Genomic DNA, 25,795 nt, shown 5'->3' with positions numbered 1-25,795 from the left:
TCTAACACTTTGTCAAGTTACAAAGTGAAATTCTAAAAAAAAAGTCTGTATATTCATTGCACATCATTGTAATTCATTCCATTTAGCGACAAAATAATGGAATGAAAATCATTTCAATTAATTTCTCATTTATTTTTGTTAATTACTTTCACAAGAAAGGCTTCAATGTATATTTTATATCAGCTAGTGAAGCAGGGTTTAGATGTTTGGGAGATAATTGGATCAAAGCAATGCAAATGGGCCATAATGTGCTTGGTAGGCCACTTAGACTCACTCTTATTCATTTAAGTTTTTAAATATTTTGTATGACAAGTTGCTTGAAGTGTGAGCTGATAATGACACAGTGAGTAAAACTAGATGTCTGGGATTTCAGTGAACAGTGCAAGCTGCTGTGTATTCCTCAACCAATTAAACTGAAAGATTGTGAAATTAACAGTGTTAGGACTGAGAAGGATATCTAAATTAGGGTGAGTGAATTCAATGTCACATCAGGTACCAGAAAGGGAAATGAAAAGAGGAAAGAAAGATTAGATTAAGAGAGAGATAAAGGAGACAGAAGGGAAAAGTTAAAAAAATGCATGATTTTAATATCTCGAATAACAATTAAAACATTAAGGAATAAGACTCCATACTTATAAAAGTTAATTTTCAGTGCCAGAGAGGTGAATTGGTAGTAATTAACACTTACCTTATTGCTAAAAGGGCACTTGGATTTGAAATGTCTTGATTTAACTTATCATGAGCAATGATATGAATAAGGGCTTTAGCTGCAATGGGTTATTGTAAGGAAGAAGGACCAATGATTGTAGATTACCTTGGCAATCGAAGAGAAAAAGTAATGGGCTTTGAAGCACTCAGTGGCATTGAATAATGCAGAAAGAACCAGGATGACAAAAAGAGATAGCGTGTCACAGTGACAATTACATCAGATGTCATTGGTGACTTCGTTCAAGGCAGTTTCGATGCTGTGAGCAGCTTAAAAATAAACCTTAAATCTAGATCAGAGGCTCAGAAAACAAAAGACGAACTCTTTAATAAGGTAAGACAAGTATGCTATTGTGCAGAGCTCTAGAATTCCCAAGGGGTAGTAATCCAAATCTGTGCCAGCCATCTTTGGTTGTGTGATTGAGAGGATCACTGATATTTTCTAAAGCCAGACTATCAGAATGCTGTAAATTGAATTGTTACAACATTTTCCAACTCATTGTTTTCTCGAAGCTTTGACAGGAATATCATCAGGGATAGTAGACTGTCATTATTATTAAATCTACAACACTAAAACAAAAGCAATTGGCTCAGCAGGTCTATGTGGTGTTTATGCTCCACACAAGCCTCCTCTCATCCCTCTCTATCTAACCCTATCAGCAAATCCTTCTATGTCTTTCTCTGTGATGTGCTTATTTAGAAACTTAGAAACATAGAAAATTTACAGAAGGAAACCATTCAGCCCATTATGTTTATGCCAGTTAATAAAGAACTTTCCAGGCCCCTCACTTTCCAGCTCTTGGTCTATAGCCCGGTAGGTTACAGCATTCCAAGTAAGAGGTTTATCAATGTGATGATGGTTTCTGCCTCTTTCAGGCACTGAGTTCCATACCCTCACCATGCACAGGAGAAACAATTTTTCCTCAACTTCCCTCTATAATCCTTCCACCAATTACCTTAATTGTCTGCCCCCGGTCCTCCCCATCCACTCTACTTATGCCCCTCAATTAAGTCTCCCCTCAGCCTCCTCTGTTCCAATAGAAACAGCCCCAGCCTATCCAATCTTTCCTCATGGCTAAAATTCTCCATTCTTGGCAACATCTTCATAAATCTCCTGTCCTCTCTCAGGTGCCACCATCCTTCCTGTAATATGGTGTCCAGACCATACGCTTCCCCTGAAACACATCAAGATTTAACTTTGATGCCTTCATGTGGACCAGCAAACAAATAGGTGAGAATTAATCTGTTGTGACATTCTAGTATCAAAGTAATCTGGCAATGAGGAAATGTCAAGCATAGCTGTCTCAATTCTGAATCTAGTTTGTACAATCAAGCATGTCTTCAGTAACAGAAGGAGCCAAATCTTCCAGTCTCTGAATTGTCAGAGACCAGACATACGACTAAAGATGGACATATCAGGACTGTGGAAGTCCTGGCGCATGGACCTATGTGGGAATTGCCTGGGAAGTTTAAACTTCCGATGAACAATTCCCCTGTACCTGGGTAACTACACAGCCAACTCCCCAATCAACTTCCCCGATTTCCTCTGACTATCCCACTGACCCCTGAATACCCTCCTGACCCAGACCGACTATCCCTCAATCCAACCCGACTACCCTCCATGCAACTACCCCTGACCACCCAACTGCTCCCGCCGTCCTCAACTGACTACCCTCCCCAATCAACTTACCACCTCCCTGACCCGACCCGACCACCTCCTCAACCTGACCCACCTACCCCTCCATCACCCGATTAACCCTCAACCCAACCCAACTACCTCCCAACCACCCAACATTGCCAACCCGGCCTGACTACACCCCTCACCTAACTCCTCATCCTGACCGCCTAATTACCATTCCGACCCAACTCGACTACCACCCCCCCACCGACCCAACTACTCACTCACCCACCAACCCACCTACCCACTGACCCATTTCACCCACATACCCACCTCACCATCTGCCCACCCTACCCGCTGACCCATTCATCCATTCGCTAACATTCTGTTAACTGGACCTTTAAACTTACCACACGGCAGCTGTGCCGTAAAAAGGGGACATGTACTGTCTCCCCCTGGCTCTACTCTGTTCTGACGGAGTTTCCCGAGGGACACTGTGCTGCACATTTCTGGGAAAGCCGGGGTGAATGTGGAGCAACGTTGAGTCGGGGGAACCTATGAGTGCAATGGCAATCCGACGATCATTGCTGCTTCTCGGATGATCTGGGCCATTATATATCAATGAAAGTTTGGGAATTCTGCCAGGCTAAAGTCCCTGTTCATTTTGTATTGAAGGAGCATTTTCTCGCAGTCTGCGTAGAATCAATTATTATCTTTTATTACTTGCAACATCTATCAACACATCCACCTTTCTATAAAAATAAATTAACAAGCAAGAAAATCCACTATGTACTTACATAGTTTTCAGCAAGGTCAGGGTGCAAGTAATCAATCCCTGCATTAAAACAATAAATACGTTACATAAACTGGGTTTAAAATCATAAAAGGAGGGTTCAGCAAAGTAATCAAATTACATTTTCGGCAGCTTTGAGGGGATTTGAAGCCTTGGGGAGTGGCATTAGAAATATCTAGAGTGAAATACGTTTGCACAATTATGGAATCGGCTTCTAGGATTAGAGAAACAATTCCTTCAGCAGGATACTATTTTATGGATGTTATTAAGCCTAAATATGGGTATTGTAAGGTTAAAGGGCAATTATAATAGGGGAAAGACACATGTTAGATTTGCTTACTTCCTCAAAATTCGTCATGGACAGAGAAACACGTGAGCACATATCGTCAAGAGTGACTTTCAGTAACGACACTCAGCTCTTACCATCATCCATGATCGCTATAGTCACTCCTTTTCCAGTATAACCCAATTCCCAAGCCTCGGCAACATTAAGGTCTAAGCCAGGGGTTCCATCTGCTTGACCTGTGTTTACCTGTGTCAACAGAAGTAAGTGCACGCACAGGGTGAACATGTTTCGATATATACACCATTCTTTTTCAGAACTTAAACCCGATTTCAGCCCTGCCTGCTGGAGCAGGGACAGAGCAGGGGAGAGGGGTTAAAATGGTATATTGGCTAGGTGTGACCTGTGCCAATAATGCCACAGCCCCCCACCATTTTAACTCCTGCGTTTGGGGGGGGGTTGGTTTCAAGGCCTCATGCAGGGGCTTTTCCTTCAGCAGTTCCTTCCAAACCCACCACTTCATCTACCTAGAAGGACAAGATCAGCAGATGCACGGGAACACCACCACCAGCAAGTTCCCCTCCAAACCACTCACCATCCTGACTTGGGAACATATCGCCGTTCCTTCACTGTTGTTGGGAAGATCCTGGAACTCCCTCCCTAACAGCACAGTGGATGTACCTACACCACATGGACTGCAGCGGTTCAAGAAGACAGCTCACCGCCACCTTCTCAAGGGCAATTAGGGATGGGCAATAAATGCTGGCACAGCCAGTGATGCCCACATACTATGAAAGAATAAAATGGTGGGGGCCATCATGACTGTTAAACATGGCAGGATGTAATTCAGACACCAAAATGATTTTAGTAAAGATTCAGTCTGAGCGGACACTGTCTCAGGGATGACTGCAAACCAGGGTGGCCTTCAGGGCCGAAGAATTCTAAGGGAACCTCAGGCCTCTCCTGTTCCCCAGCTTCCCTCTGTTCCCCAGCTCACTTTGGATCGATTTACCTGACTGCCAGGGACTTCCTTCTTGAGTCCCTACAGCAAGCTCCTCCCACTACCACCCTCCACATCCCCCCCATCCCCCACACCGACCCCTCCACCAGCATCACATATTCAGTCACCAGCATTGTCGAATGGAAAGGAGGCCGAGGAGTTAAAATGGCTCCTGTGTCAGGCCAATGCCATCAGGCGTGATTTCCTCAAGACACAACCCCGTCACATCCCCAGCCTAGATTAAAACCATGTTTTATATTAGCTGTATCTGGGAGTTGGCACAAAATCAAAACACCTGAACAGTAAGGACAGGTGTACTAGCACTAACCATTTCTTCTTCTGTAATTTATTTCATTTTATTCTACTGACTCTGTCACAACCTCCCCACACTTTATGCTTCCTCAAACAGAAAGCACACTTGAGCACTAGCAAGTCTCTGTCAATTCTGCTTTCACATTAGCGGCAAATTAAGTTGGCATGCAACAACTGATCTCTGTTCTTGGCGTAAGTGACTACTTTCCACTTGGTAGATCACGATTGAGATCAGAGGATGGATAATCACGGGCAAAGGTCTGTGTTGTAAAGATATAGAGGCCCAGCCATTATCTTACTGAATGGTAGAACAGTCTCAAGGGGCTGAATGGCCTATTCCCACTCCTATTTCTTATGTTCGTTTAATCCCATGGCCCACATCGCAGAGCCAAAATCCTGAAACTCCCTACCTAACAGCATGTGGGTGCACCTTCAGCACATGGGCTGCAAGGGTTCAAGAAGGCAGCTCATCGCCACCTTCTCAAGGAAAACTGGGGACGAGCCAATGCCAGTGATGCCAAAATCCAAAAAGTTAATATATTCAAAAATGTATGCAGTCACTGATTGTGTTCAATGACAGAAGATAGCTGAATTATTCATCTCATGAGTGAACGCCATAAAACAGATGGTAACGGGTTAACCCAGACAGATTATGGAACAACCTTCATCTTAGGGATGTTGACCCTCTAATCAACTGGCCAATTTAGAAACTGAGAAACAGCAGAATCAGTCTCACCATGTGTGAGCTCAACAGTGTAAAATAACGTTACACCTAAAACCCAACTAAAGCTTTAACTTCTCCAGTTGAAACAACTATAATCTTCAGAGAAATGAAGATACTCCAGCACTTTTTCATATTTGCTCACAGAAATTGCTCTCAAAACGATTCACTGTGGGGAACAATTTGAGACATTTTGACCAACATTGTTTTTATTGATTAAAAAGAGGAGGAAAATTACTGGAACTTATTGGTCAAAGTTTTTCTGCCGGGGTTTTGTCAGGCACCAGTGCAGCTCCGTCAGGACACACTGGAAGCTTAGGCCCCAGCCACTCTTCTGAATCTATGATTGTCCTCACCATTCCCGAGATTTTCCACAGGAAGTGACAGCTGCCAAGTATCTTGCCAATTGTAAATTCCTAAACCGAGATTAATGGATCTTTGTCAAGTAAGGGTAATAAGGGTTATGGAACCCAATGGGGTAGATGGAGATCAGCCATGATTTGATTGAGTGGCGGGACAGGCTTGGAGGCTGAATGGCCTTCTCCTGCATTCTACATGGGCAGGAATATCAAGTTACATGCGATAGGTTGTATAGCATAGTTAATGTCCCACGGTTTGATATTCATTAACCCCATGTCCTCTCAATGTCTCAACAGAAGACCACCAAATTGAATGCTGAGTCACCTTAGAGAAGCACATGCTGTTTCTCTTGCTTAGAAAGCCTTTAGCAGCAACAGCATGGTAAGGTGTATGCTTGTTAGATTTGCACCTCCAGCACTGGTTATGTTACCAAACTAATAATGCAGAGACTTGAGTTCAAATCCCACCATGGCAGCTGAGGAACTTAAATTTAATAAATAAATCGGCACAAAAAGTTAGCTACAGCAACGGTGAGTACACAAATGCTAGTTGTGGTAAAAGCCTATCTGGTTCACTAATGTCCTTTAGGGAAGGAAATCTGCTGTCCTTCCCCAGTCTGGCCTACATGTAACTCCAGATCCACAGCAACATGGTTAACCCTTAACTGTCCTCTGAAATGGCCGAACAGTTAAGGGTAATTAGGAATGGGCAATAAATGCTGACCTTAACAGTGATGCTCACATCCTAGAGTAATTTAAAACATAGTCCCATTAATATGTAAATCCCATTTTAATTTTGATAACAAAAATGCATTTGTGCATATGATCTAATTGGGAATTTTTGAAACAACCTTTGAAAAAGGGTGATGATGGTCCATGTCAAACGTTACCAAGTCTTTACTTCTAATTTGTGTCACCGAGAAGGAGCAGGTCAGTTATCCTCACCAAGATGTATACCAACCTGACTTAGGTATCTATTACCACTCCTTCATCGTCACTGGGTTAATATTTTGGAACTCCCTACCTGGGGACATTGGTGTATGGATTGCAGTGGTTCAAGAAGGTGGCCCAACACCACCCTTCTTGGGACAACAAGGGATGAATAAATGCCAGCAGTGTCCACATCCAAAGAAAAGAAATTCAATAAAAGGTAACAGACACAGGTAAATGTTAAGCACAAGTAAAAAAGGTGTAGGTAAGTCAGATGTTGCTTACAAGATACCATTGTTTAGTAAACAAAGGATCATTCATCATGATACCAATTTCACTGATGCTTCGATATCCTCGCTTCCTTCTGTTAAACGCTTCTTGCTGCAGGGCATGTTTTACCTGCAAGTGAAGCATTCTACATTAATATTAGATCAGGCATAAGGATCATGAGGCTTCAATTAAACATTTCAAACTGATTACATTATTTGCTGCAGCTTGTTTGCTGACCAGGGTCTCAGTCACAACTGGGATTTAGAGAACAGGCACTATTTTCTCAGAATGCTTTTGAACAACCACACTAAGATCGGGGATGGAATTTATGGCCCCATCACGGTGGGGGCAGGGCTGTGAAATACAGGGAGCCGTTCAAAAATCCATTGACTTCAATGGGTAAAATCCCCTCAGCGTAAAATTCCGCCCAGGTCCTATAGTGATTTTTGCTTCTCAGTATTCATCTCACAAAGATGCAAAGGTCGGACAGAAAATTAGCCTCTGGCCCATCTAGCATGTCCCACACAATTGTGGTGCCTTGTGTACCTTGTACCCTCCCCACACCAACTGAAGGTGAAAAAAGACATAGGGCAGAATTTTCTCTTCGGCGTGAGGGGATGGGCCCCGCTCACCGACATGTAAATTGACATGGGGTGAGGTCGAGCGTGCGTCTCAACATCAGTTCGCATCATTCCAATCTTTGGCGGGTGCACGCTGGAGGTGGCTGCGCGCCCACCGAACTGTCAAAGGCCTGTTAGGTCCATTAATAAACCAATTGAACAAATTAACAGGGCTGCCCGTCCAACCTTAAGGTTGGCAGCGGGGGGGGCAGGCGACGGGCCCAAACGGCCTTCGCATTTTTTACGAAATCTCATCCACGGGTGGGCTGAGGTTTCATTTAAGTTTTATTAAATTAATAAATATTTTTTACACGTTTAATAAACATGTCCCAGCTCATGTGACACTGTCATATGAGGGGACATGTCTAAATAATTTCAATCATTCTTTATTTTGACGTTTCAAATTGAACTTAATCTCCCTGAGGTAGCTCCGTGCCTCAGCGAGATTGCTGCGTTCTTCTGTGCACATGCGCGAAAGAGCGCAGGCCCCGACTCCCCCTCCTCTCCCCACCCCGCACAGGTAGTGCTGAGTGCTACCGGGCGCGTGTCATGCTGGACGGGCCTTAATTGGCCCAGCCACGTTAAATGGCGGCACGCAGTCAATCACAGGCAGCAATCGGTTCTGCGCCCAACCACGCCCGCTCCCAACCGGCCTGCCTGGCAGGCAGAAAATTCTGCCCATAAAAACCAAGGACAACTTGAAAAAACAAATGAAGATGGGCAACCTTAAGACAGTAGAGAGTTCACAACCTGCAGTGGGAGCCACCAGGGGGCCTCTGATTCAGGAGATCAAAGGGCCGCCTCATTCCCAGCACTTTACAGAGACACTGCTCTCTCAACTATAACACCCTCAGTGTAGTAAAACATCCCAAGGCGTTTCACAGGAGGGCTATCAAACAAAGTTTGACACCGAGCCACTTAAGGTAATATCAGAAACAGAATGGCCAGAGCTTTGGTTGATGAGGTAGGTCTTAAAGAAAGTATTCAAAGAGGAGAGAGAGGTGGAGCAATTTAGGGAAGGAATTCCAAAGTGTTTCACAGCCATCACTTCTGAAGTGGGGTTACAGTGGTGATGTAGGAAAATATTATGGGGCCAACCTGCTGGTGAACTGCACCCGTATTGTTACCACTCAAGAGACATTTGATAATTATTCTCATGTGGTATTTGTTGCTGTGACCTCTTCAGGTGCATTCAAGTGTAACCACGTGAAAGCCACAGAGGAAATTTGGCAAAAATGCTGATTAGGCACAGGAAAGGGTGAAAATAATTATTCCCCCCTCCCCCACCCCGGTGATCTGGTGCGCAAGCTTCCGACCATCAGATACTGTTCTGTCATGATAACCTGGAGAATCCACACTAAGTTTAAAAAAGGACAAGGACATCAGTTTTCCTCTTGCTGCTCTTCAATCCAGCTAACTCTGCTTTCTAGATGTGCAGATAGAAATATTTGTGTCCAAATCATGATCATAATAGTATTTTTCCTCTTTCTAATCAAGCACTCAGTCAGGTTTATCCTCAAGTGCAAACCAGCACAATTCAACATACATCATAGAAAATAGATTAGTTTTTCATCTTAGTCTTTAGCAATTCAATATAATTCATTTTCAGTTCTAGGCTTTATGACTTTGCTCCAGCCACTTAACTTTACCCTGAAGAGATTGAATGTTTTTTACTTTCTCGCTCTTGGGAATTGGAGTATTGCAACAAGCATGGACAGAAGCTTTTGCACTGCACCACTATAGTGAAAAAACTCCCACAACAAGTGTAAAGACTGGTGGGTTTGAAGGGAGGAGTGTTCATAAATGCAGCGTGTGGCTTGCCTGTCACCTACCTGCCTGCCCCCAACCTGTTTACAGGGGGCAGGGTGTGGTGGAGGCCCTTGGGCTTATTGAGGCCCTGAAGTGTGCAATTAATGCCCACTTAAGTACCTCGTCCTACTCCTGCTTCAAGTTTACCCATGGAAGAGGGATACCCATGAGGCCAAGCAGATAGTGCGGTAACTTTAGCTGCACTGGCTGGTATTGGGCAAGGTCGGGACCTCTTTCCATTGTGCCCATTGGAGGCAGCCCGCCCTCTCCCCCCAGGGTATTACACCCTTTAACCCTCCCCCTCACCGGCCTCTCAAGCCCAGCCCCCCAACCCGTCCCACTCCCTTCACTGGGGCCTGCCAGCCAGGCCCCGATGATACCCCAGACTTACCTTCAGTCCGGCCTCAATTTGCTCCTTTTCTTCAGGGGCTGCCTGTATTACCAGCAGCATGCTCCGCTTGAAGCTGGCTCCACTGGGACTACAGAGCTGCCGGCCATCCAATTAAGCTGGCAGCTCTCTAAGGTAGGACTTCCTCCCCAGGTGGGGGCAGTAACGCACCCTATGCCAATTAACACGCTGCCATGTGTAAAATGGCTGCAAGTCAGCTGGTGTTGGCAGAGATGTGTTTCCCTGTTGGCTCTTTGGGCAGTGGGTGAGAAACTGTGCCATCTGAAAAATCCTGCCCAACATTTTACCTTTAGCACATTTAGGGTTTTCCAGAATGAGATTAAAATCCACTCAATGAAACATATATGTTTCTTATCCCTTTCTTCCTTCCTTTATGTCTTCTACATGATCCCTCAGTAATGGTGATACACTTGGGTTCCAGCACCTGAATTATGGAAGGACAGCTTAGCCAGGTTCCTCAATTTTTACTGAGTGACGCTTCCTGGAAGTGCATGTACATTTGTCTGGAAGTGAGGGGAGGGTAGGATTGTGGTTGTTTGTAATCATCAGCTGTCGAGTGACTTGTTAATTTTCATTATGGAGACTCAAATATCAATAAACCTCTGAACAAGTACTAAAGGGCCATAAACTAGCAAAGAGCCAATGTCTTCAGGAAAGATGGAGGAGAATTGGCAAGGGATAAACAATAAGGGGGATTTCTCATGAGCAACTCAGGGTGCTGAAAGCTTATTACGTGCATTTCACATGAACATAGAATTTTTGAGTGAGATTACATCAGGAAACCATCAAGCCTTTCTTGTGATTCATGTAACAAATGTAATAATGATATATGCAACAATATAAAGAAATGATAAAGAACACTATTAGCTACCTATAAAATAGCCACCGTTATGTTTTAGGATTCCTGATCTTGCTTTTTGTCTTCACATTAAAGGATTTGGGACTGAGTTCAGTTAATACAGTGCTTTAAAACAAAGACATTCAGCATAGGCTTAAAAAGTGCACCTAAGAGAACTAGTTTGTTTGTTAATGGCCTAGGTATTGAAGCCAAGTGTTGGAGTCAGAACAGCCATTTAGAATGATACAACTCACGGTCTGTTCAAAGCTGAGACAATGAAAAACAACTGTCTCATTCCAAGACAATTAAGACAGAGTGGCCTGTGTGGGATTTTGAGAACAGGCGGAGATGTTTTCTTTAAAAACACATGCCAAGGGGGAAGAGGGAGTGAGATATCCTGTTTTATTAATAGACCTAAAAGTGAGTCAGTGAACAGGCATGCTGTATCAATCCCAAGCCAGCTGGTGAATGAGGAAACTAGATGCGAATACTTTTCTTGACAATAGGATTATTCACAGATTGCAGCATTACATATGTCTACTTCCTATCTCCCAGCCCAGAGTCCCAGCAGTCTCTCTTTATAAATGCTCTAAGTACTTAATTAGACAATGCCCTTCACCTACATATCCTAACAATATAATTATCATGCCATTAACAGGCAAAGAATCAAAGGAACAGCCATTTGATTTGTGGAACAAAAAGGGACAAAAGTACACAAGAGCCTTTGTTGGAGAAGTTTGGAAACATTTCTTCAGAAAAAGAGGGATGAAAGTGTGGAATTCTATCCCACGTTTTAATTCTGAGATCAATAGATTTTTGGTAGCCCAAGTTATTAAGGTGATATGGAGCCAAGGTGGGAGGACGGAGTTAGGATACAGATCAGCCATCAACTGATTGAATGATGGAGCAGGCTGGAGAGACATGAATGGCCTCCCGCTGTTCCTCGGGTCAATCTCTCAGATGGGGGAGAAAGCCTGACCTAGCGAGTGGCGATTCACTCACCTTGAGCTCAGAGCTGGTCAGAAAGAATATTCTAACCTGGAAATGTTAAGCACACCTATTGATAGGGCTAGTGTAGCACCTTCTTGAAACTTACTTTTCCTGTTTTTGAGGAGACAAGTGAATTAAGGTGAGATCTGATTGCATCTGCTGCTCTGTACTTTGAATTACAGCAGCTTAACAATTCTATGCCTGACCTCATCTCACTAAGTGTTATAATCAACCTTCAGAAAGGTAAGAGAGCTGCACAACAGTTACCAACTCTAGTCAGACATATTCCTGGAGGTTCTGTCACATGATTTCTCACACCCAAACAGCTTTGCATCACAAAAACTGATCTTTTCTTTCCCCTATTTCTAGATTTTTAGATATTTCTAGAACTAATAAGCAAAATTATCCAATGAATATGGAAAAGAAGCATCATCTTTTAATGACCCTATGAATTTTCTTCCAGGTTTGCTCCTGGCTGTGTGCTGGAGATTAATTCTCTATTCCTGGGTACTCCAGATCATTCCTGTAGGGTTGGCAACTTGAACAAGGGCATGTGCATAAGACACGAGCCTGGATTTTGGTGTTGCAAAGACAGCAAAACTGTCAATAATTAATATTTTTCCAAATTGGGAATTTTACAGAAACTTCCACTAAAGCATATGCCACTGTCATTTGCTTTCACGTTTGTTTTCCATCAAAATGGAATTTGATAGGAATGAGAGGAGGCCATTCAGCCCATCTCCTGTCATTTAATTAGATCAGGGCTCATCTGTACCTCAAACCCATTTAGCCAGAATTGGAGAGAGCAAAGGATTACCTAAACAAATCAGTCTTTGTGTCCCCTTTTACTGTGCATAAGATTCTTATGTCCTTCCATTAATTTAAATAACCCAGGCCTCTGCTCATATATTTTATATGAAAACTCCTCTCACTCCCCCCAAAAAGACCAAACTCATAATAATTTAATATATTGTATATAATGCACTGCATTATTTTACTTTGCTAATACAATTGAATAGGATGACTTAATATGAGAAGCCACATGGCAATGTTGATGGTAGATTTCTAATTATTTGTCACATGTACTTATTGCCCATTTGTTGCTATTTCTTCACAATGCATCCTCCATTCAGCATTTGCTCTTTATACGAACAGTTAAGTTTAACCCCACAAGATATGATACAATTTTAGAGAGGGAGTATTAAACCTCCTCAACATTCGAATCACATTCTCACTGGCCTTTGCTGACAAGTTGATATCTAACCCAGAGTGAAACTGCACAGACGTAACAAAATGTCATTCCCTTAGCTCCACATCTATTGTAATGATATGACCCAGTTCAGCAATAAGCTCAAGGTAACCTTATCTGATGCAAATTACATTTGATAAAATTTGAAGAAAATCAGAGAACAGTAATACACGTTGAATTATCAGGCTATTTCAAAGGTTGTGTTTTTCCTTTCTGAATTTCCTTGCCACAGAGAGAACAGTTGTTTTTGTTTCCCGCTGATTAGCTGACCACATTACAAATTGTTGCCTAGGTAACGGCTGCTGAAGGGTGGAGAAACATTAGCTTACCCTTGGGTCCTTCACCAGATAAAGCTTATGCCGAATACTGCGTCTTCTTCTGGCCTTTGGAATACCATTATGAGTGAAGTGATAGAGTTCTTCTGCAAATGGGAGCTGTGGTAAAATAGAACGTATTTAAGGACATCTTGTTAGTAATGCAGTGACTACCCTGAATATTTTGTATGGCACCTTCAGTCAAGAATAAATGTCCAGGCACTTTTAACTTTCACTTTCATGAGGGGACAATCTTAATCTAATTCGTTGAGTGGAAAGTGGATGGCATTGGGCGCAGTTGGGATTTTACACCCCATCCAATTTTATTGTCAATGAAAATCAATGAGTAATATCACGCAATTCCATTTAAAATTGATCCTTCAAGCTCTTTGCTCTGCACTCAATGGCTTTTATGCATCAGCCCTTTGCATTGTAATTGCCAGGAAATATTAGACTATTGCAGAAAGATTTTCTATTACACTTATAATCTGTTGATGAAGAGTCTCCAAATAGCTTACTATGCTGCAGAATAAGCTTTGTGTTCCAGCAGTTAAGTGATATCTCAAAAATTTGAGCAACAGGTAAAGCTAGCTGTTTCAAGCTGCTACTATGCAGTCACTACACGAGTGGTACTCTCCACTAACAGGATGCTGCTGTCAAGCCAAAAAGACGTTCTGCCTATCACACAGATGAGTACTGTGGTATATGAATTTCAGTGCCAGTGTGATGCTAGGTATATAGGTCGTACATTCCAAAGACTGACAAATCATAGCGAACAGCATGTCCCTTCCACTGTCTGCAATGGGCAAGGTACAGACTGTATCCAACCCTTGCTTGCAAAACTCAAAACACAGTGTCCAACGCTAGATGTGAATCAGCGATTGAACAAAAATTGCTAAATAATTCTCAGTATGCTAAGAATTACGCTGGCAACCAATTTAAAATTGTCACTTGGGCTCGCAGTGTACTGTATTTATGTGTACTAAAAGCTACATATATTAATACACAGGGCCCTGTTCTTTACAGATAGAAAGAACGTGTACACACATTGTGCCTGTTTCAGCTAAACAAAGTAAGCCATTTGCTGGTTCATTCCTCAGGGCAATGCCTTGACCAATCAGAGTCAAGCTGTCTGGTTTAAATTTCAAACAATACTTGACAGTTAACTGTCAGTCATCATCAACCAGTGCATTCTCCATGGCAATGCCTCTACAGTCAGAGTCCACATGCCAACCCAACAGCACTCTCTTCTCATACAGTATAAATTGTTGTTCCCTTTACATTTGGTATTCTTGTGAATTCTCCTGATGAGTGCAAGATGAAAAACTCCAACAAAAAAGTATCTTTTTTCAGCAATACCCAAGTACTACCAAATGACTATTTGGATATGGGATAATGCGGAAAGGCAGAGTTATGGTAAAAGATCAGCCATGATATTATTGAATAGCGGAGCAGACTCCAAGGGCCAAATGGCCCGCTCCAGCACTCATTTCTTATGTTCTTACATGTTACATTTCTTATAGTTTATACCTTGATTACATCAATCTTTCCATGGCCTGAAGAAGATGGAATTCCTTGAGCAATTGTCCTCAGATATTTAACTAACACAAATAGAGAATGTACATGTTTGGAAAAGGCTAGCTAAAGGGTAACAACATAAAAACATTTAGAAAAGAGCTGAATGGTCGCATTAGATATTTTTGAATGAGGCGACATATGAATTGTCCAAGAATCTCTCTTGAGTTTAACACTTTGTGTCTAAACCCCTCCATGTATTACTGTATCATATATTGTGCCACTCAAACCGCCCCATGCCTAATACTCACACACTCCATCGAATCAAATTAATATTTCTGGCTTTTCACATGGCTATCTTAGCTTTACATACAAATCGCTATAATTGCAATGTGCAGTTGAGGCAATGAAGCAGACAAGAGGATTTGTCATATCTTTAATAATTCAAGTCTTTCTGTTTGAATCACTAACTCAGAATGGTGATTGAGTTTCACAGTACAGACTTGGAAGAAACTAATCAATATGCTTTGCTTGCATAATATAAAAACTGATCCTATTTTGCGCTCTAGTTGCAAATATACCGAGCCCTTCCTTTCCCCCTTTTGTCAAAATCCGACTTTTTAGTTTTTCTAAAAATGTATACTTTTCTTGGGGTTACATTGAGGGTCTTTATGCCAGCTAGCGTACCCCCAAATTTGAAAACATTTATCATTCGGTGCCTTCAAACCAGGGTCAAGTTTAACGATGGCGGGATTTTACATTCCCGCCAAAGTCAATGGTCTTTGAACAGCTCGCTGCATTTTACAGCCCCCCCTCCCCCTACCCAGCCTGTCCCATACCCCACACCACAGCCCCCCCCCACCTGCCCCCCAAACCTACAACACGGGTGTAAAATTCTGCCCCGGGCTCTCAGTAGTTTTCACTCTCTCGGGTGGCTCATTGCACCATTTATTCTCTCCTCTGCATAGTGTGAAGTCATTATTTTTTTCTCGTTAGTAGTTTGCCTTATATGAGAAGGGAATTGCTTATCCCCCATAGCTAGCTCATTTCAGTTAATGACTCATTTTCAATTTGACTGATAGCTCTCGACTTCGGTTCCTGCTAGTAAAAAAACATGGCAATACAAAAGGAAAACATAGAAACATAGAGAATCTACGCACAGAAGGAGGCCATTCAGTCCATCTTGTCCATGCTGGTCGAAAGTGGGCTGTCCAGGCTAATCCCATCTTCCAGTTCTTGGTCCATGACCCTGCAATCTACAGCACTGTAAGTGCATGTCCAAGTGATTTTTAACTGTAATGAGGGTTTCCGTCTCTACCACCCTTTCAGGCAGTGAGTTTCAGAATTGCACCACCCTCTGAGTGAAAATATTTTCTCCTCAAATTCCCATTAATCCTTCCAACAATTACCTTAAATCTCTACCCCTGGGTTAGTGACCTTTCTACTAAGGGAATGGGCTCTTCCTATCCACTCCAACTAGGTTCCTCAACTATATGCACTTGCAGGAAGATACTCGGCACTTCTTGCCTGCCCTGAATTTACCTTTCAAACCACAAACCCCACCTCCACTTTGGACTTTGATTTTGTCCTATTGTCCTGCTCTCTCGCTAAACCAATCCCACTTTGTTGTTTTCTACCCACATGCTTTTTTATTCTTCATTAAGTAATTGTCCAGAATCTTTCTTAATCGCTGAAATTGATTTAGCATGAATCGGTGCTGCATTCCATATAATATGATAAAGCTTCTCCTAATCTAGCCCTTTCCGGATTCAGTGGCTCACTTAGTGCCATCTTTTTAGGCTAAAGGTGCAAGGGGACAGTCGACCGCTGACTGGAGAGCCAGTGAGGCTGCCAAGCAGCTCTATTGGACAGCAGAGCCACCAGGAAGGCGGTGGCTGCTGCTGGTACGACATCCAGTTGAGGCCTAGGATCATTGCTGGGTCCCAGACCACAGATGAGCAATGGCAGGAGTGGGGGGGGTGGGAGGGGAGGTGGAGGGATCACAGGGGAGAGGGGGCAGGAACATCGGCAGCAAGGGAAGTCAGGTGGCTCTCCTCAGCTTCTCCTTCCTGATGCCAGACCCATTGATGAGGCACTGAGTGCCTTTGAATGAGATGCCTCCCCAGGAGTCTGCAAGCCAGGGGTTTGCTTGTTGTGGTCCCCGCATGACAAGTCCCTGGCCACTCGCTGGGTTAATATCAGCAGTGACCAGTAATGGGGCGTTAGTTGGCCACTCAAGGGCCTCAACTGGCAAAGGGGCAGGAAGGCCATCCATGGGCCTTCCTGCCACAGACTTAATCAGGATGGAGGCAGGAAGGTGCTGGAGGCAAGAAGGTGGTGGGGGTTCCCCACCTGTCACCCTCCCGCCTGATTGCCCCACACCACCAAACTCACCACAGAGGAAGGCACAAGATTCACCCATGGCTTTTGAATTTAGAGAGGGACTCAAATGCACATCTCAAAACACTTGTCACATTCTGGTGGACCAGGGTCCCAGCGGAAGGTGCAACTGCACTCCGAAAGGTGTCTGCATGACTTACCAAACCAGTGATCGATTGTGTCATTGGGCTATGGATGTCCACAAATTTTATCTGAAACATCAGCTTTTACTAAAACCATCAAAAAGTGCTGCTAAGGAAGGATTCTGCAAACTGCTTTTCAATAATTTAAGGCACCAGAGTTCTACTTCTTCTGAATCATCTATCATGGTACCCTCATCATGAACATTCCCATTTATCTTAATGATGGAGGCATACAGGTGCAGGAGGAAGAGGGAATTAACTGGGCATACCAATAGAAAAGAGGCTTTCAAGACCACAGGACACCCTAATCGCTTTACCATGTGAGTGTACCTACACCACATAGACTGCAGCAGTTCAAGAAGGCAGCTCACCACCACCTTCTCAAGGGCAGCTAAGGATGAGCAATAAATGCTGGCCCAGCCAGCGAAGCCCAGATCCCATGAATGAATAAAAAAAACACCAATGAACTACTTTTTGAAGTGTAGCCCCTGTTGCAATTTAGGAAACAGAGGAGCCAATTTGTGCACAGTAAGCTCACACGAAAAAGACAGCAATGTTATAATGACCAGCTAATCTGTTTTTATGATATCTGTCGAGGGGTAAATATTAATCAGGACATCAGGGAGAACAACCCCACTCCTCTTTGAAATAGTGCCACGGGGTTTTTTTAAATCCACCTCAGCTTAACTTCTCATCTGAAAGAGGGCACTTTCAATGGTGCAGCGCTGCCTAAGTGCTACACTGAGAGTGTCAGCCTGGATTGTTCTGCCCAAGTCCTGCAAGAGAAGATAATTATGGGGCATCCTGTCACCAGGTCAACAGAACCTGCCACTAATAAAGATACCTTGGGTTTCACATCACAAATTGTTTTTATTGAGCACATATATATTGACAATGTGGTTTTTATTACCTTTGTCTCTGAAGGTGGGCAGAGATAATGTTTCTACCTCATTTGTTAGTCTGTTTGTCTGTAAATAATATATCTCAAAAACTAATGGATAGGTTTCATTGAAAACTTGGTACACAGTTAAGGTATGCCAATGAAGAACAGATTAGTTTTTGGCTAAGATGCAGATCCAGATCCTGAAATTTTTTAAAGCATCTGATAGGACAAGTTGACTTTTTCTTTTAGAATATCATGAGTTGTTTGATTTCATATGTTATTGATTGTTTTAAAATGTTGTGGATTGTCTCAGCTGCTGTGGTGAAATCTGTCACAGCTGTCAAAATGTGAGCAGAATTTTCGGAGCAGATTGTTGAGTGTAAATTGGTCAGGAGCCTCATCAGTGAGGTGGAAGCTTTTAATAAAAAGGCTTCTTTTTTCAGCTTTGCTGTTGCAGACCATCAACCAGGCAGGGAAAAGACTCAAGGAAGAGCTGTGTCATTGTAATAACTTTTGAGTTAACACATTGTGGTGGAGGTTTGCACTCTGCTGAGTACCCTCTTCATTTGCTAATACTGTGCTAACCCTGATGCTTCTTTGTGCTCAGGGAGGGAGGCCAGTCCTGATGGCACTAGGTACAACTTGCATACTCCAAGAGATGGTGCCGCACATCTCTCAGAAGCAGCTTTACATCATTCTCTCAAAAGAATCCGCGAGGGCTTAAAGGTCAGTCTTAAAAATGAAATACACTGACTATGATGGCAGGGGAGAATGGGCGCATAAGCTCCTGTAGCCATCATTGTGCCAGTTAGCACTGCTTCATGTCAAAATCTTCTGAGATATTGGCATGGAGGGTAGCGTCAGACTCCATTGTGATCACTGCCTCATCTCTTCCGAGATGCCTCCGAGTGACTCTAACACTGACTCTGCATCTTTCTTTTTAGGACATGACCCCAGAGAACTGAGTCCACAAAGAACCAGGGGCTGACTTCTGTAAGGACCTTCAATCTCCACTAGACATTTGCTTGTGACTCTGTGCTGCCAACCATTATAAACGCAGGTTGCAGATGGCTCAGACAAACTTTTAGCTGGCACTATCCCTCCTGCGGCCAGGATTTTCCACTCTTGTTGGCATTGGGCCTCATGGCGGGTGTGAGCGGACAATATGGCGAGGAGGCCAAAAATTGGCTTTATGCTGTCGTGAAACCAGTTTGCAATCATCTGCTCCTCCCATCAATGGCAGGCTGCCTTTTCCACCGTCCAATGTTGGGAACCTAATTTCAATGCATTTACATCTCATCATCTTGCCTGCTCGCTGAAATCATCCTCTCACACTTGTGCCAACGTGTTTTACAACGGAAGATAAGTGGTGTGCACCTGGCGAGCTGCACTTCACTTGGGACTTCAAGGTTTGTTTGCCTATATTGCTTCGGGCAGCACTCGTGGTCATCAGCACCAGGCTTCGCAGGCAGCACCACATCACTTTTAGGGGGGTTCACGGGCAGCTACCAGCCATAAGGCAGGGGTGGCTTTTCAACGGCTGCAGGGCTGGGTCTTGCTTGGGAAAGGGGAGAAATAGCCTCAGGCAAGGGAAGAGCTGTACTGGGGAAGGGGGGGTAACCCAAAGTGTGCCTGGGGACACATGTTGATCTGTACAAGTGGCCTCAGGGTGGCGAGGGTTGAGGAGGCAGTCTCCAGAGGAGATGAGGCCAGATGGAGATGTGAGGATGTGTGTGAGAAATTGAGTGGTGATTTCCCTTGAACTGGCAGTGAGTGAGATGCCAGTGAATGAGTAATGGGCTTGTGAGTGTGTGAGTTTAGAGTGATAAGATGGTTGACTTACCCTGGCAGCATGGATGACATCATCCATCCTTTTTCTGCACTGGATGGCCGACTTCTTGTCTGCAATGTTGGCATTGATCACCTCTGCCACCACCTCCCAAGCTGGAGTGGTGACACTGATGGGCTTCCTGCAGCCAGAGCGGGGTTAGAGGACATCACGGCGGGCATCTGCAGCGTCTAAAAGGTGTTCTAGGGGCACGTCAGAAAAATGGTGAGCTGCAGCCTCCTTGCCTTTCGGCGCCATATCTTATGTGCAGCAGTCCTGGGCTGCAAGCATTGAGAGCTGTGCTCCCGGCTACAGTTTAAATATGGCACCCGGAGTGAGGAAACAGCACGTTGACGGCGTGGCGGGCTAATCGGAGGAAGCCTGCCAGTGAAACAGCGTGTTTCCCATGGCTGCATAATTAACAAGGTGGGAAGGGGACGGTACGGTGCAAAAACCCACCATTGCAGCCAGCCGGCTGAGGCTTCTTCCTTGGGATGGGGATCCGGGGTCTGTTTTTGGAGGAAGCACCTACCTCTGACTTGAGCTGCCCAACACCTATGGACCACCTTCTCCTGTGAGAAAGACATCAGCACTGCAGTGTTATGCAGTCTTTTGTACAGCAATTTGACAGTGTAGTTGGGAGTTTTTTGCTCGATTGCACTGGAGTTTTCAACACAAACCACTCATCGGCATAACTGGCAAAAAAGATCGCAAAATGTAAGGGACAAATTGCACTCATTGTAAATCCTGTCTTGATGAGGTGTCACAATTGGGAGGGACAATTGTGGATGGAGCAGAGTGTCCTCTCCTGCCTATTACTCTGCTCATTGGTAACATCACTACCCTCTCCGGAGCTATCACCTATTCCGCTCACCCCACACCTCCCCCCCAGCCCCCTGCCCCCCAGCCCACTCATTGCTTTGATTCACCTGCTGAATAAAATACTTTTATATTCCAGATTCATTAATCAGTACAAGAGGCGAGCATAACTTCCTTCACCATATTCATGCTGTTAATCTAAAAGAAAGACTTTGCATTGAAGATGTTCCAATGCTTCTCGTTCTTCTCCTTGATGAGGCATTCACTGCTGTCAAGAACATTTGAGTCAGAGACCTTTGCAAACATTATAATGGGGACTAACAACAAAATTAGAGGAATGAAACACTTTCTAACATTCTTCTAAACAACTGCAAAAGAGGTAGCTTGAAACATGTGTACTCCCTTACTTTGTTGGATCCTGGATATTACAAGAGCATGAGTTAATTTTAATACCATCAGGCAGGTTTATCCTAAAGAGTGGGAACCCTTCAATTTGACATAGCAATTACAACAGTGAAACAGACCATTCAACCCCACCTATCCATGCTGGTGTTTATCCTCCTCAGGCCTAATCCCATTGTCTACTACCTTTAATTACATTTAGAAAACATCCAGAGACACATGAGGCAGATGAAGCAAATGCTTACGTTTGTTTTCTCAGTTCACATTTCCTGGAACAGGTCACTAGCCTGAAGCCAGCGGCTAAAACTTGAAGGGCACCTCTCCACATCAAGCACAGCTGACCAGGAGACTCCTATCTCCTACCACCCAATTTAGGCACATTGGAAGGGTTTACAGGTTTTTATTTAGTGAATGCAAATCCGCGAAGTCATATGATAGTCTCCTCATTTGCTCGTTTTAAGGCCATTAGTCTGTCGATGGCTCACTCCTTGGTACTGTGCAGCATTGTCTGTGTTTTTCCAGAAGTGCAGAAGAGGTTTGTACTGAGACCCCCGCAGTAGGGGTTGGCTGCACAGGGGCCCTGGCCTGTCCTGAACCTGTTTAGCAAGGACCACTGTCGCCGTTGGAGTTCAAAGCCTGTCATTCGACAGATGGGGTTTGCCACAAGGAACTTGTTAGTGACTTGCCATGTTTCTCATTGCTTGATCCAGAGGATGTTTGCTGGTAGATCTTGCCGAGGAAGGTTGCTCCATATTGAAGTGCTGAGAGAGAAGGCGGGCCGTAGATGGGTTGAACAGGTCATCATGGAATGATGTGAGATGTAATATGGATGGTTTCAACCAGTTTGTGGTAAGTTGATAACCAACCTGTTTGGCCATGCTATGAACATCAAGTCATTTGCCATCAAGTCCAGGAGTGGGACTTGAACATGGAGCTTGTGACTCAGAGGCAGGGACACTGCCTAGTGCACCACAAGACCTCCCCCCATTCTGTTTCCATAACCCTTTATTCTGCCTTTCTTTAACCACCTAGCTCATTGTTTAACATTGACACAGACGTAGATTTTCAACTTCCTGCACAGCAATAAACCCAATTTCAGTGGTAATTACAATCAGGTGGTTTCCTTAACAAGGAACCCAATCCATTGAAAATTAACTCAACAGAGTCAGTTCCAAGCGGCAAATCTCTGTGTAAAAAGATTTCTCTTATTTTATATACTGAATCTTTTATACTTAATCTTATTGGTAGGAGGAAAGGGAAAGCAGAATTCTTTTTACAAGGTAAGAGGCTATTAAATGTTGGTAGCCAGAGAGATTGGATTTCCTTGTACATAATTCACAGAGAGTCAACATGCAGGTGCAGTAAGCAATTGGGAAGACAAATAGCATATTAGCTTTTATGGCAAGGGGATTGGAGTAGAATAGTTAGGAGGCTCATTGCAATTATATAGGGTATTATGGAGACTGCAGCTGAAGTACTCTGTTTGGTTTTGGCCACCTCACTAAAGGGAGGAGAGTAGTTGCCTAAGAGAGGGTACAATAAAGGTTCACTAGATTGATTCCTCGGGATGAGGAGTTTGTCCAGTGAGGAGAGATTGAGTAGGGTATGCCTACATTCTCTGCAGTTTGCAAGGATGGGAGGTGATCTCATTGAAACATATAAAATGATTAGAAAGCTGGACAGAGTAGATGCTGAGAGGCTGTTTCCCCAGGCTGGAGCGTGCAGATCAGGGCTTCCCTAACATATTCCCCCTGTGACCCCATTTTAATGTTTGACAATTGGTGTGAGCCCAGGGTGAAAGTTTTTGGCGGAGGCGGGAGGGTGCGGTTGTTGAGTGGAGGGAAGAAGGGTGGCAAGTTCAAACTGCAGTGATGCAGGCGTTAAAAAGAAAATCTCGGACACCTACCATTTTGCAGGCTCAGAAATCCAGCCTCAGAGCTCATTCCATTAGGCCATGCTCACCAGCAAAAAAAATACATATGCATGCCTGGCAAAAAGCTCAGAGACAATTCCAGGACTGCAACATCTGAGTTTCCGCTCCACAGCCGTCACTGCTGCCTCAGAGCCTGTGCTCATTCCGTGACCCCAATGGGGGTCATGACCCACAGTTTGGGAACCCCTGATGGGGATCTAGGGGACATGGTCAATGTACCCTCTAATTGTTTTGTTTGGAGCATGCAAATGATTTGCGTAAGTGCATGGCCCCATTAAATTTTTTTGCCTGACTGCGGATGTGTGGTAATTTAAAACCGCCAACGTGTGCATGGCCTGTGTGGAAACTTTCGGTTGGGTTCACAGTCCTAATCTCAGGGTAAGGGTCGGCCATTTAGGACTGAGATGAGGAGAAATTTCTTCGCTCAGAGGGTTATTTGGAATATTTGGAATTCCCTACCCAAGGGAACCATGGACATTCAGTCATTGAGTATATTCAAGACTGAGACTGACAGATTTTTGAGCAGTAAGACGATCAACGGATTTGGGATTAGGGTCAGCTCAACTCATTTAAAATGTACCTGCATCTGCACCCGAGGTGTAACCTACAAGGCTACAGACCAGGAGCTGGAAAGTGGGATTAAAAATGAGTGACTAGTTTCTTTTTTTCTCTCTTTCTATAGCCAGTGCAGACATGATGGTCTGAATGGCATCTTTCTGCATTGTAACTTTTCTATGGTTCTAAAGTGGAGTCGATGTAGAAGTTTGGTCACAATCTTATCGGGTAGGTAGGCTTGAGGGGCTGAATGGCTTACTCCTGTTCCTATTTCTTATGTTCTTATACCCATGTGCTCTTATTCTGGACCCCTCAGTTACAGTAAACAATCTGTTTCTATCTACTCTGTCCCAGCCCTTCATAATTTCAAAAAATGTCATCAAATCATCCCTTAATTTCTAACCTCCCTAATCATGCAAAGCTTGCTAAAACTTGAGGTAGTCTCTTTTTTGCAAAGTGGCATAAATTTATTCAGCAACATTTCATTCTCCTTTTACAAAAATATTCCCTTGGCAAGCTTTGGGCTTTGTGTCAATTTTTTTCCCAACTCCCTCAGCTTTCTCAATCCTTTCTAACTATTGATTTGCAAATGTAGATGAGGCTATTTGTAATGCCAACAAGTCGGAACATAAATTTTGATCAGCATTACCATAATATATTCTGTTACGTTAATTGCAAAGCATAAGCTGAGACAGTTCTGAGTGGAGCAGGAAATTGTACCAACTCCTACACCTGAATAAATTACACAAGCGCAAAATGCAAATACACCCTCATGCTTTATGAAGCAAAGTCAGAAAGTGCTGCAAACACACAAGTCAGTCAATCCCTGTGAAGAGAATGGCCAGGTTAACTTTTCAAATGTGAACCCTTAGCCAAAACTGAAAAAGTGATGAGAGGTAAAAAATGGGATCCCCCGGAGTTTAAGGGTGGATTTCACATCCGCTAACCAGGGCGGCTGCCCTCCCCGTGTGAATGTAAAATAAGGCATGATGAATAGGGCGTGATGATACCCTATTGAATCAGCAATACGTTATCGCACCGGTCTCCCCCAAATTGGGCAGGCGAGGCAGGCAAGGTGATCAGAAGCTTGCCCGCCATTGTGAAATTCCTAATGAACATGCTATTGAGCTTGTTAACGATCCAATTTTCTGGAAGTTTTCATTGCCTCCTGCATTTTTCACATGTCGGACCTGAAAATGTTTTACGGCAGCTACAACAGGATGGCCCAAGGGCGGAAGGAAAGGTCTGACACTGAGACCATGGCTGAATGTAGCAGCAGATTCTGCTGGGTAAGGTGTGTCTCTTAAATCTTTTCTTTAGCTTTTCTGAGCCTTCGACAAAAAATAAACAGACATCCTGAGAGCAGGTGGCCTTTAAACTTGTAACTGTGACCAACTTCCTGGTTCCTAGCATTACCCCTCTGCTGCATGATGTGTGCATTGGGTGCGGAGCCCTACCCCCCGCAACTTTGCACCCCTAATTAACCTTCTTCCTGCCAGACGGACATTAATTGGCCATCCAATGTTTGATTGGATGAGCTGAGACAGCAGGAGCAGAAGCAGATGTACCACTCAGTTTCCATTCCACTTCCTTCACCCTGTCAACAAATGTAAAATCCAGCCCTAGGTGTGTGAGGCCAATAATAATTACATCTTCCACATCACATCACTGTGTGGGACTTGAAAGACTTCTTCGTTGGTAGACAACAACTTAACCTGTGCTTTTTCTAATCTAGTATACTGTGGTCGTTACTCATGTTGTGAAGTCCTCCACATTAAGGTGAACGAATGCACTTTAGGTGACTACTTTTCAACTCCTCTGTCCATGAGCACAACCCCAAACTACCTGTAGCTCAACACCTTAGCCTTCCCTCCCTTTCCCATGTTGACTTCTGACCTTGTACACTGTTCCGGTGAAGTTCAAACCAAGACTGAAGAACAATAAAAAAAAAGACTGAAGAACAATGCTGTTTGTTCTCTCTACGAATGTTATTCCAGGCAAAGTCTTGTCGGCCTGGTGGAGGCAGATTTGAAGACAGACTGAGGAGTAATGTCAGAGATCAGGGCACCAGGTCAGTGCCAGGACGCCACCCTGGCGCATTACCACTTCCCAGCAATC

At 43.8% G+C, this 25,795-nt stretch overlaps 1 protein-coding gene across 1 annotated transcript in view; it reads right to left on the bottom strand.

Annotated features, from left to right (window-relative positions):
• The window catches only part of pcsk2 (proprotein convertase subtilisin/kexin type 2), an 83,049-nt gene that overhangs the window by 44,434 nt on the left and 12,820 nt on the right, over window positions 1–25,795 (bottom strand). The window contains exons 2-5 of the mRNA XM_041174816.1: window positions 13,236–13,340; window positions 7,007–7,120; window positions 3,540–3,648; window positions 3,121–3,158 (exon numbers count right to left, since the gene is read on the bottom strand). Of these exons, the coding sequence (XP_041030750.1) occupies window positions 3,121–3,158; window positions 3,540–3,648; window positions 7,007–7,120; window positions 13,236–13,340 (366 nt within the window). The remainder of the gene's footprint in view (window positions 1–3,120; window positions 3,159–3,539; window positions 3,649–7,006; window positions 7,121–13,235; window positions 13,341–25,795) is intronic.

Source organism: Carcharodon carcharias, chromosome 2 (assembly GCF_017639515.1).
Source record: "Carcharodon carcharias isolate sCarCar2 chromosome 2, sCarCar2.pri, whole genome shotgun sequence".
Classification (NCBI taxonomy): domain Eukaryota; kingdom Metazoa; phylum Chordata; class Chondrichthyes; order Lamniformes; family Lamnidae; genus Carcharodon; species Carcharodon carcharias.
This window is presented reverse-complemented; position numbering and strand designations above follow the sequence as displayed.